This window comes from Heteronotia binoei, chromosome 8 (genome assembly GCF_032191835.1).
Source record: "Heteronotia binoei isolate CCM8104 ecotype False Entrance Well chromosome 8, APGP_CSIRO_Hbin_v1, whole genome shotgun sequence".
Lineage (NCBI taxonomy): Eukaryota > Metazoa > Chordata > Lepidosauria > Squamata > Gekkonidae > Heteronotia > Heteronotia binoei.
The window spans coordinates 27,339,519-27,351,609 of NC_083230.1; the positions used below are offsets into that span (position 1 = coordinate 27,339,519).

General features: G+C 45.5%; 1 protein-coding gene across 3 annotated transcripts in view; it reads left to right on the forward strand.

Annotated features, from left to right (window-relative positions):
- Window positions 1–7,030: 7,030 nt before the first annotated feature.
- The window catches only part of TSPAN12 (tetraspanin 12), a 103,075-nt gene continuing 98,014 nt past the window's right edge, over window positions 7,031–12,091 (forward strand). For 2 of the 3 annotated variants that reach the window (XM_060244840.1, XM_060244842.1), the window contains exons 1-2: window positions 7,036–7,331; window positions 8,675–8,827. In XM_060244840.1, the coding sequence (XP_060100823.1) occupies window positions 8,762–8,827 (66 nt within the window). In that variant the 5' untranslated portion in view covers window positions 7,036–7,331; window positions 8,675–8,761. Of the gene's footprint in view, window positions 7,332–8,674; window positions 8,828–12,091 lie in introns of all 3 variants that reach the window. The other variant, XM_060244841.1, reaches the window with a different exon arrangement.

Sequence of the window (12,091 nt, forward strand, 5' to 3'; positions counted from 1 at the left end):
TTATTTACATGACTAAAAATTCATCTAACACTATATGCCAATAGAGGTGAGACATATCTTTTAAATACTATTCAATTCAATTAAATTAAATTAAATACTATTCAATTAAATTATTAGGGTCAATACATACCCAATATTCATACATATGTAAAAGCAGGGGGCGAAGAAGAAAACACATTCAAAAATATGTCAAAACAAAAATGCTTCCAAATTGTGAGTTTAACTTCTAATTTGTAAGATTATAAATAACTTTTAATACTTCTAGGTTCACTGAGGATTTACCTTATAAAAATAGAATATGAAATATCCCTTTACCTATTCAAAATATTTAATTCTCTGTAGTTTATTATTAGATATTGTTTTATCCTTTTAATATTTTCTCCATACATCTCCGAAGTCTGGAAGCATTTCCGACTTACGGAGGACCCACGCTATGCGCTGTGCCAGCTGTGCAGGGCCCAGATCAGGATTCTCGACCACTGAAAATGGAAGCCCATGGGCGACCGACCTGGCAAGGTTCCAGGTGATCACCCTCCTGCCATACCTGATTCCCCCTCTTGATACACAGGTGCCACCCCCACAAAACAACTCAGGCAGATATGGCTGGCATCCCTGCACTGCCACGGAACTCTCCTGGAGAGCACTGGAGGTAGTCGCGATGGGACGGACCTCCTGGCTGGGTGGTGTTGGCTGCACCAGCCTGCTTCTCCCCCTTAAGAAGCACTGCCTGGTGGTGCTTCCACAGGTGGTTCTGCACCCCCCCCCCCCGGAGTCCACGACTGATCTTCCCCCTCCACCCCATGCGGCCTCCCCTCCTGGCCATCCCCTGAAGGACTGCTGGTGCCCGAAGGAACCGAAGAAGGGGGCTGGTCCTCCTCAACCAGTTTCTCCTCTAGCTCCTGCACAACACTCTGCACCCTCCTTGGGGTGATAGTTTTGGACAGAAAACTGTCCCCAAAGCTCATCTCTAAGGAGGGCTGCTCTTGCTGCCCCTCCTCCAGCTGCTGAGGCCGAGCGACATCAGCTGGAGAAGAGACTGCCGGAGCAGCAGACCCCTGCTCAGTGCCAGCACCTAATGGCACCTCTGCTGGGGGCGCCCCAGTAGCAGCCTCGATGAAAGGCCTTCTTCATCACACTCCGGCCAGAGGTTGGAGTGCTGGAAGGCGGCTGTGGAGTGGCCCTACGCACAGATGGGGGGGCGGGGAAACTGGGTCCTCCCCCTCCCCTCCACCCCTCTAGTCTTTTCCTTGGCCTTGCCCCCAGGGCCCCTCTTCTGCTACCTGTCACTCATGTCACCCTTGGCCAGTCTCACACAACCTGAACTGAGAGTGGGTTTTTTTTACAAACCTAACTCACTGCACTGTACCCTGAACTAACAGGTGCCTTGACTTCTTTTTAAAAACCCTCCCACCAAAACTTGTTTGTTTTTTTCTGTCCTTCTTTGGGTTGGGGTAGTAGTAGTCTGGTAAAGTTTAGGAGACTAGGTGATCCTGCCTCTACCTGGCTACAGTTTTTAAAAGGCTACCTTGAGATGAAGGCAATCCTTGTTAAAGCCTCCTTGTTAAACTTCTCCTAACTAGATCCTGGGACAAACCGGATTTCCTTGCAAACTAGAAATCAGGTGTCCCCTATAACTTGAGAGAAGCTGTGGTTTACCCTATGGAAATCTAAGGATGCACCAGTTTTCAGTGGCTGAAAGCAAGAAGCACTGCAACACTAGTCTCTTTAAAAGGGAGCCTGATGTGGCCTAGTAGTCACGCTGCCTTTTATGAGAAACCTAAAACCTTTTTAAATCACCCCTATCTGGCCTAGTTGAATTTTGAAAGAAGATAAGACCCTAAACTGGATTTTTTTTTCAATTTCAAAAAACACAGTCCCTAAAAACACACTTATTAGTGGGGCAGCCTATTTTAGTGGCTCTAGCCAAACCGAAAGCACCCTCAGACTCGAAAAATAACTCTATAAAAACATGAAAGTGACCCACCTCACACAGCCCACATACCAACCCCCACACCAACCAGAGGTAATTAAAAAAAACCAAAATGTGACAGAAAAAAACTTAACTTTTAACCCCCAAAACCAGAACCAGGAAAAGGGACAACAGGATAGGATGCAAAACCAGCAACAATAGAGAATAGATCCAAAAGATCACTGAGAAAAGACCAACAAACTCAACTGTTAAAAAAGTGACGCCCACTCACCCAGCCTCAACAGATCCCTTTGGAGTTCCTCACAATCCTCTCTGGTTCTCACCACCCTGAACAATTTAGTGTCATCTGCAAACCTGGCCACTTCACTGATCACTCTCAACTCCAATGTTGCTGATGGCTGGGGGATTAGCCCAGCCATCAGCTACACAACAGCCCTGCAAAGCATGCATTTGCAATGCATTTTGCAAATGCATGCTTTGGATTGACTGCTGGGGCTCCACTCCCCCTACCTCCCTGATCCCAGGGAGGCTGTGGGAGAGGCAGGAAAAGGCTTCCAAAGGCGGGAAAGGAGGCAAGCAGCTCCCCTGAGGCTGCAGAAGCTCCTTTCCCGCCTTTTCCATGGAGTTCCATATACTTCCGAATAGCGATTCAGAAGTATATGGGGAGCCTAAATCTTCTGCCTAAAATTGAGTGCTTTTAATTGTTTTATTGCATTTTATTGTTTTTAACTGTTTAAACTTGTTGTACTCTGCCCTGAGCCCATTGTGGGATAGGGTGGAATAACAATCTACTAAAATAAAATAAAATAAATATGTCAATGAAGTATCTGGAGTGCTCTCAATAATAAAGGATATGGAAATACATAAATAACTTCGGCACTGAAGGACACATTATGTCTTTCAAGTTTTTTATTTTTCAATTCTATTCAAGAACGACAAAGTTACATCAGTAATATCCGCCCCCCCGCCTCCTTGTCACTTATAACAGAATTTAATTTTCCTTCAGGATGTTTTCTGCTTGCTCACTCCGTATGGAACAAAATGAAAGAAGACTTTCTGAGTTGTAGGTGAACTGCTGACACGTCCAGTTTCCTTGCACTGCTTTATTTAGCTGGAAACTTTCCTGTAAAAGTTTTTTTTTATTTTTAGTGTCATGGAAATTTTACAAAAGTTGACACTCTAGTAGAAAGAAGCACTCCTTGGGAAGTGTCCATTAGACCTACACAGTCTGCCAAGCATTCGTATGCAAAGCCAGAAGTGCTTGTTCATGCTATACAACTTATCACTGAAACAGGAGTGAAATAATAGAACTATCTTTAAGCACATTTTGCCTCTTTTACATTAAGGCATAAAATCTCAAGAAAACAGGAAATATGTTTGTAGTGTGTTATGTATCTTCAGGATATATTTAACATATTTTTGAAGCTTATAGTCACTTTTGATGTTCAAAACTAAATATGCCCAAAGACAACAGCTCAAGAACATGTGTGTGTGTGTAAATTGTCATCAAGTCACAGCCAGCTTACAGCCAATCGCAAGTATGATCAGGGCTTTTTTTTTGTAGAAAAAGTCCAGCAGGAACTCATTTACATATTAGACCATACCCCCTGACCTCACCATTACTTCACAAAGGGCTTTTCTACGGAAAAAGCCCAGCAGGAATCCATTTGCATAGTAGACCACACCCCTCGATGCCAAGCCAGCTGGAAGTGCATTTGTTGGGAAATACGTTTAAATTCAGAGGTGTGGAGTGGCAATAAGTGGAGTCGAGGCTTAAGCTTAGCAAAAGAAATAAAGTTTACTATAAAAACATCAGGAAAAGGTATTAGGGATAAAAGAAATACAACTTAGCTTACTAGCATGGCTAACTACGTCTGATCTCTACGTGGCTACGATTTACAAGTCTTTGTCTGGCTGGCTTCTTGTTCTCAGAAAGCATTTGGGACAGGAAGGCAGGCCATTGGACTTGCATACAACATCAAAGCTTTTCACACCTAGGGTGCTTTCTGACCAATACTATGTTTACATGTTTCCCGGGCTTAGAAGACTCGGTTGCCAATTGGGTTTAAGAAACAATACATAATTTCCTCTTTCAGGTAAACAAGTTAACTCCATAATGGCTGGAATGTAAATAACTTGTATTCCAACATCCCCCTTCTCAAGTTATAACATTTCAGTCATTAGCAATTTCAATCAAGTTCATACTTTCACGTAGTCGTTCAAACTTCAGTTTGCCAAGCGGCTTCGTCATGATGTCAGCAACCATTTCTTCAGTAGAGCAATGTTGTAATTCAATCAGTCCTTCTTTAATCATCTGTTGCACAAGTAAACACTTGATGGCAATATGTTGGTTGTCTAATTTTATGTTTTCAGCTTTGCATATACTAACGCATGCTTGGTTGTCTTCATACATGAGTACTGGTTTTGGTTCCTCTATTCCAAATTCCTTAAGAAGAAAAATAATCCATTCCAGTTCATTGCATGCCCTTTGAGCAGACACACATTCAGCTTCAGCAGTAGACTTCGGCCTTTCACCCAGTTAGCAGGCTTAGTAGCCGTCTTGCTTCCTGCCATACCAAATATGGACCTTATAGGGAGATTTCTGTCCTTAAAAGACTCTCAACTTTACTCTAGTTTTTTTTCCTGTTCTGCTGACCAGTAACATTATGAATGTATGATAGTGCTGAATAGCTTATAACTCTGGTGGACAAGTTCATAACTGCAGCCAAAAATCATAGAGTGTTTTCGCACTGACCTTACTCGGGAGCGACGTCCCTCTTCACCGCGCAGCGTCTGCGCGGATTTCGCACTAATTTCTCCGCAGAACCTGGAAGAGCCGCAAAGTCCCGCGGCTTTTGCGTCGCAAATGTAAACTGTTTTTTGGCCAGTTTACATTTGTGACGCAAAAGCCGCAGGACTTTGCGGCTCTTCCGGGTTCTGCGGAGCAATTAGTGCGAAATCGGCGCAGACGCTGCGCAGTGAAGAGGGACGTCACTCCCGAGTAAGGTCAGTGCAAAAACGCCCATAGAGAAATATAGAGGCTTCTAAGGTGTTTGAAGAGCTTAGTGCTCATTTCATAAGAGCATGGCTACTTTCAGAAAGAGTTCTTGTAGCCAATTTCATAAAGAGTACGTTTAAGATCATAAAGAAGGCCAACTCAAAGAGTCTTATGCCCATTTCATAAGAGACCCAACCCAAAATTCTGCGACACTGGGCTCAGGTAGTCAGCTCAAGGTTGACTCAGCCTTCCATCCTTCTGAGTATCCATCCTTCTGATAAAATGAGTATCCAGCTTGCTGGGGGTAAAGCGTACATGACTGGGGAAGGCAATGGCAAACCATCCCATAAAAAGTCTGCCAAGAAAACGTCCTGATGTGATGTCACCCCATGAGTCAGTAATAACCCGGTGCTTGCACAGGGGACTACCTTTACCTTTAATGTCTGCTCATAAACAGATGTCGCAAAAATAAATAAATACTTTATGGAATTAGGGTAGGATTTTGAGTTGCTCTAGTAACCTCAAATGGCGCATAAATATGTGGTGGTGGAGCCATCAGAAGTAGACAACGAGGGGAAACTGGAGTCACTCTTCTGCCTTGCCTCCCCTTGCCAGCCCCCTTACCATGCCTAGGATGAGAGAAGAGATGGGCTTTGGGGGGGGGGGGTAGGAAACTGGAGAAAATGCAAGTGTTGCTGGTTCTTTTGTATTGTAAAATTCTGTGCCTAGTAATGCATGGTCGCCACTCCACAAGCATAGTTCTTGGCTGTTATTGTGATATCTCCTCTCTGTCTGTTTGATACCACAAAGCCTATTATAAATTTTGATTATATGTTAATAAAGTAATCTGGAACGATATGACTGAACTTTTCTTTCTTATGCAATGTAATGCAGTTTTTCTTTCTTACGTTCAGCCTATCATTTCACTAATTCGCAGAAGAACTTGTCTTCTTGATCCTTTCCCATCCACTCTTCACCCTGTTCTTTGCCTTCAGTGCTCTCCTTTCTTGTCCGCCTTGATCTGCATGCTTGTCCCTCTCTGGTAGAGAAAGAGAGAGACAGGAGGGCTTGTTTTAGTACTAAGGAGAAGGTCCACTTCATTTGCCTCATCTTCCTAATTATCTGAGTGTGCGTGACCTAGCATCCTCTAAAGCAGGGGTGGCCAAACTGTGACTTGGAAGCCACATTACTCTTTCACACATATTCTGTGACTGTCGAAGCCTCCACTGCCCTGTCCCGCAGCTTGGAGAAGGCATTTCTCTCTTTAAATCACTTCTCCAAGCCAGTTGACGGTTTGGATAATGCATGTAAAGTGAAAGTTGCTTTCTTTCCACCTCTCCCCTCCTCCCCATCTATTTCCCTTCCTTCCCATCTGATATTCATGTTTTGTGGCTCTCTAACATCTGGCATTTATTCTATGTGGCTCTTATGTTAAGTAAGTTTGGCCACTCCTACTCGAAAGGTAACAGCGTCCCTGAGGCAACCAGATCTCCTTCGATGAGGTGGTCTTCTGTGTCACAGTAGCTGAGATCACTGCTGCAAAATGTTAAGAAAATTAATCCCTCTACTCACTCATGTTGTGTCATTTCTATGCTTTAGGTAAGGTATCGACACACACACACAATGTATATATAATGTATTCCTCCATCCCTGCTGTCCTTACAGTTAAAAATTGACAAACCAATGGCTTCCGGCAGGACCCTCCCTTCCTTCCTTCCTTCCTTCCTTCCTTCCTTCCTTCCTTCCTTCCTTCCTTCCTTCCTTCCTTCCTTCCTTCCTTCCTCGCAATGCAAAGTGCAAAGGTGAGATGATTCTCAACGATGATTTGAACAGCAAAGCAATATATAATTTGATTTGCGAGCCAACTGCCTCTGAGCGTGCGACCACTGCTACTTCGAATCGGTGCAACTCGAACATTTCCATTACCCCAAATGTCATGGGTCGGGGCAGCTTGATTTTTATAGGATCGCTGCCATAGAAACCACGTGTCTAAAGAGGAAATCCTAACTTTCTTTGCCTCGCGCCCTCCAGAGGCCAGTTTGCGATCCCCTGCACCTGAGGGCGCAGCCCAAGAAAGTTTAAAACAAGGGAAGAAACTCTTACCGGTGGGACTCTAAGACCCGACGGAAGCCTCCGAGCGTGGCGTGGAGCATGCGTGGCAATGATTTGTGCAGCTGGTTGCTGCCTTTCACGGAGCCACCAGTCCTAGCTGGGGCTGGAGGTGGGAGTGAAGAAGAGTTGGAGGTGAAAGTGATTGCCCCAGCAGCGGCGGCGGCTTAGCTTTGCGGATCAGGGCTTCCTTGGTTCCGACGCAGCTCTTTCTGTTCTGGCTCAGCCCAGAGGGAGCAACTGAGCAGCGAAGGGGGAGAGCAGGACTGTTTTGCAGCCCACGCGGTAAGCATGGTAAGTCCTGAGACTTCCCCCCTGTCCCCTCCCTTTCGGTTTACAAGGCAAGGAAAAGAGACGCTGGGTTCTTCTAAGGCAGGGGTGGCCAGTGCGGCTGGGGAGCCACATGGGACTCTTTCACACATGTTATGTGGCTCTTGAAGCCCCCCCCCCCCCCCACAATCAGCTGGCTCGGAGAAGGCATTTCTGTCTTTAAATGCATTCTCCAAGCTGACCCAGCCAGCAGCTTGGAGAATACATTTAAAGTTAACATTGCTTTCTTTCCACCTCTCCCTCCTCCCCATCTATTTCCTTCCTTCCTTCCTTCCTTCCTTCCCCCCCCCCCCCCCGATGTTCATGTCTTGTGGCTCTCAAACATCTGATGCGCAGGCCTCAGATGAAGTGGGAGCTCACAGGAGCACAGCTCCTGAACCTTGCTGAGAGTTCCACCTCCTCCTTCTGAGAGTTCCACCTCCTTGTCCATTAAATAGTATCGCAGCTGCATAATAGCACTGAATAGTATTGCAGCTCCCTGGATGAGCTCCACCATTTATTTTTCTACAAAACAACCCCTGCTGATGTGTATTCTATGTGGCTCTTGCATTAAGCATTAAGCAAGTTCTACCTAAGGCATGCTCCGAGGACAGGGAGGTAATGCAAATTCCCGGGGGGCGGAAGAGACGGAACTTGAACTATCTGAACTGGAAGTTAATGGCACTGAATTGTCCAAAGTAGCATCTTTTTTGGGGGGGTGGGGGGTGGGGTGGGATTAATAACTCCTTCGCTGCGTTCATTGCACTGCCACAGCTGTAACCTCCTTCCGGTCTGTCATTTCTTAGCGACCAACACTCCCCTCCTCAATATTGTCTCTCAGGCATGCTCTTGTTGACTTTTCGTTTAGCAGCTCGACAGCTCCAAGTTATAAGTCGTCGTCGTCCCCCCCGCCTTCGGAAAGGGAGAGGCGCGATTACCAAAAGCCCCCCCCCCCTCCCCTCCGAGAAGGAGTTTAGCACAAGTAACACTCCGATCCTAAACGTGTCATTTCAGGGGCGCATTGTGTCTGGATCGCTGGGCACAGATTTGTTAACGTGTCACATTAACCATCCTGCGTCCCTGTGGTTAATGTGTAGTAACAGAATCAACTTTTTCCTCCCCTTCCAAAGAACATCCTGTGATTCAGCTCAATGTTAATGACTTTGAGAGAGACAGAACCAGGATCTTTTTTTTTTGGAGGGGGGATTAGAAAGGTGCCCTCTTGACAGGCTGTGTGAACTGGATGCTAAAGGACGTTACTTTGCATGACTTCTGCTTTTGTTTGAAGGGAAGGATGTCTCCCCTCCCCGCCCCTCTTTTTTTTGCAGATTACTTGTATTTGGCTGTTCAGGGACTCTAATAAGAAGACGTAGCAAGGCTGAGGATGGAGCTTTCTCCCAAGTGGCTCTCACACAATGGCCAGAGAGGACTCGGTAAAGTGTTTGCGCTGCCTGCTCTATGCCCTCAATCTGCTCTTCTGGGTGAGTTCCCACATCCCTCTGCGAGGCGAGCAGGTGGCAACTACCCTGCTCGAATTACAGGCCCTGCGTCTGCAGACATTGCCTCAAAGGGCACAGCTAAGCATGTGTTTCTTTGGCTGGGATTCTTTATCTGTTTTTCTGCAGGGTAGAAACCATTTAAAAAAACACAAGTACGTTCTGACCAGTTGCATTTGCCTTTGAATCAGTTGTGGGGAAAGTAGAAACCGCTTTTAAAATGTTGCGTGTGAAAACACCCTAAGAGTACCCTGTGCCAGATACAGACTCAGCCATGCAAATTCAAGAATGCGCTCCTTGGTATTAATGCAGAGGTTTTATTCTGACAGCAACATTTTTGGACTTGAGTCCTTCAGCTATTTGTTAAGATTTACTCTAGCTCTATATGGGTGTGTTTTGCATGCCTCTAAGCAGCTGAAGTTGACTTGAAATACATTTACTTCGTTGAAAGGCATTGGGGTTTGTACGGGGAGAGCTTGTGGTGACATCGTGTACTACTGCGGTGCTATCCTACTACTACTACCATTGTTTAATCTGGGCCTATAACTGTTTACCTTGTATGATGTGCCCTTCCCACCAGTGGTGCGCTCTATTTACTGTTTTATTGTTTTACCGTTTAATTTTAATGTAGTGTTTTAAATTTGATCTGTGGGTTGCTTCTTGTTATTACTGTATGTTGGGATCTGCCCTGAGCCTGTTTACGGGAAAGGGTGGAATATAAACCTACTAAATAAATATGGCAAAGGTTTTAGGAGGGGAGGAAGCCAGTGTTTCCTGTCTTCCTAATTTCATCCTGGCAGGATCTCTCAGAGATGGGAAACACTGAGAGATTGCCTTCAGTATTGAGCAGAAGGCAATTTTGTCCTCATCACAGTTCCTACTGATGAGCGAAGTACATCCCATTTACTCCTTGGTGTAGCAAAGTCAGTTATTGGGATGAATATAAATAAGAGGCAGTGTCATAACTAGAGCGTTAGACTAGGACCAGGTTGCCGTTACCCCGCTTGGTAACGCTTGGTAAAGCTAGTCCCTCTCTGCCACAGCCTAGCCTACTTTGCAGGGTGGTTGTATGGATAAAATGGAGAAGAGCATGAATAGGGTTTGAACTTTTTGGAGGAAGTTTGGTGTAGTGGCTAAGTGTGCGGACTCTTATCTGGCAGAACCGGGTTTGATTTCCCACTCCTCCACTTGCACCTACTAGCATGGCCTTAGGTCAGCCATAGCTCTGGTAGAGGTTGTCCTTGAAAGGGCAGCTGCTGTGAGAGCCCTCTCAGCCCCATCTACCTCACAGGGTGTCTGTCGTGGGGGGAGAAGATATAGGAGATTGTAAGCCGCTTTGAGTCTCTGATTCAGAGAGAAGGGCGGGGTATAAATCTGCAGTCTTCTTCTTCTAAAAACACAACAATTCACTTATATGAGAAAACAAAGGCGTTCACAATGGCATGTGGAAAGGCTAAGCTGATTGTATGCCGTTGGTGACTCTTTCCTCATTCTTAATTTTGTTTCTTGGTCACACTGAAGTGTGATGGAATGTGAAGAGGCTGGGAAAGAATGCCAGAAACTGCTTTAGCTAGTCACAAGAGCAGGACCTGTGAAGACTCTACCGGAGAGGGGAAATTACTCCTTTCCCCACTGTGGCTCTGTTTCCCCCTTCCCCCCTGCCAAGTCAGTCTCTCTTGCCTGCCTGTCCACCTGATTTTTCTTACTTGTGACCACTCACATGTCTGCCTACATTTTCTGGTTGTGCCTGTCTGCTTGGTTTCCCCTTTACTGGTAGCTTGCCTTCCTGTCCAGTCATCCAGTTCCTTACCTGTCCCCCCCCCCCCCATTCACTTAGCCACCTGTCTGGTATTTTCTCCCTCTGCCCATTCACCTGACTCCTTTTTCCTCTCTCCTTTGTCCAGTAGTAGTCTGCTTGCCTGCCTGCTCTTAGTGGCTGCTGCCCAGACTTTCTTGCCCAGTATATCGGCAACCCAAGATAATCTGAACACCCCCTCCCCCGCATGATGCTTGTGTTTGTGGAACCATCCCTGTTTACATTTTGGTGTTTTTACCTTCTCACCTCAATTTTTAATTGTTAATTTTTCCTGTTGCACTGGGGCTACCCAGGGGTTTGCAGAAACCTTTCCTTTTGTTCTGGGTGGCCCTTCCATTGGCCCTTCCATGTTTATTGTTTGATCCTCACAGGGGCACTCAATTTAGCAAAAGCCACCAAACACAGTTTTATGGCTCATCAAATATACTATCGTGCCTCCCTTGACTCTTAACACTATCCAGCACGTGGACTCCATTGCCTCACACTGTATTGTACCCTTGTTATGCTGAATCAGACAAATAAACAAGATAGTTTGATCCTATCGGTATGATTACATTTTTTCTATTTCCATACTCTGTAATCCACATTGAGACAGAGGAGCGATAAATAAGCAAAGTAAATAAATAAACTCATTGGTAGCAATAAGTTTATTAACAATACAATCCTGAACAGAACTGTACCCTTCAAGTCCATTGAAGTCAATGAACTTCACTGAGCATACCTCTGCTTGGGGTGGTACTGTGCTTATGTGTACTAAGCACATAAGATGAAGATAAGAAGAAGATATTGGATTTATATCCCGCCCTGCACTCCGAAGAGTGTCAGAGCGGCTCACAATCTCCTTTACCTTCCTCCCCCACAACAGACACCCTGTGAGGTGGGTGGGGCTGGAGAGGGCTCTCACCGCAGCTGCCCTTTCAAGGACAACCTCTGCCAGAGCTATGGCTGACCCAAGGCCATGCTAGCAGCTGCAGGTGGAGGAGTGGGGAATCGAACCTGGTTCTCCCAGATAAGAGTCTGCACACTGAACCACTACACCAAACTGGCTCTCCAACTAAAACTAAAACATGGATCTTTCAGTTTTCATATTCTGCCTTGTACTTGTGCTTTTTAGACATTTTTGACAAATTGCCTTGATTTTGGAGATAAATGACTTATTTATTTATATGCATTGAATATTTGACTGGTGAACTTCTATTAGGGCTGCAGCAAACTGTAAAAATGCAAATTTCATCATTTTGTGTGTGTGGGGGGGAATTAATTAAAATGCTTTGATATTCACGGTGTGCGATCTTGTCCTTGGCATGCTTTGACGATGGTGCCCACCCCATGGAAACGAGCAGGGTTGCTTTTTACAAGGGTGTGCCGGGCTTTGTAACCTCAGACCTGCATTGCCTAACACTATTTTAGGCAGAACGGGAGCTGCTGAAGGG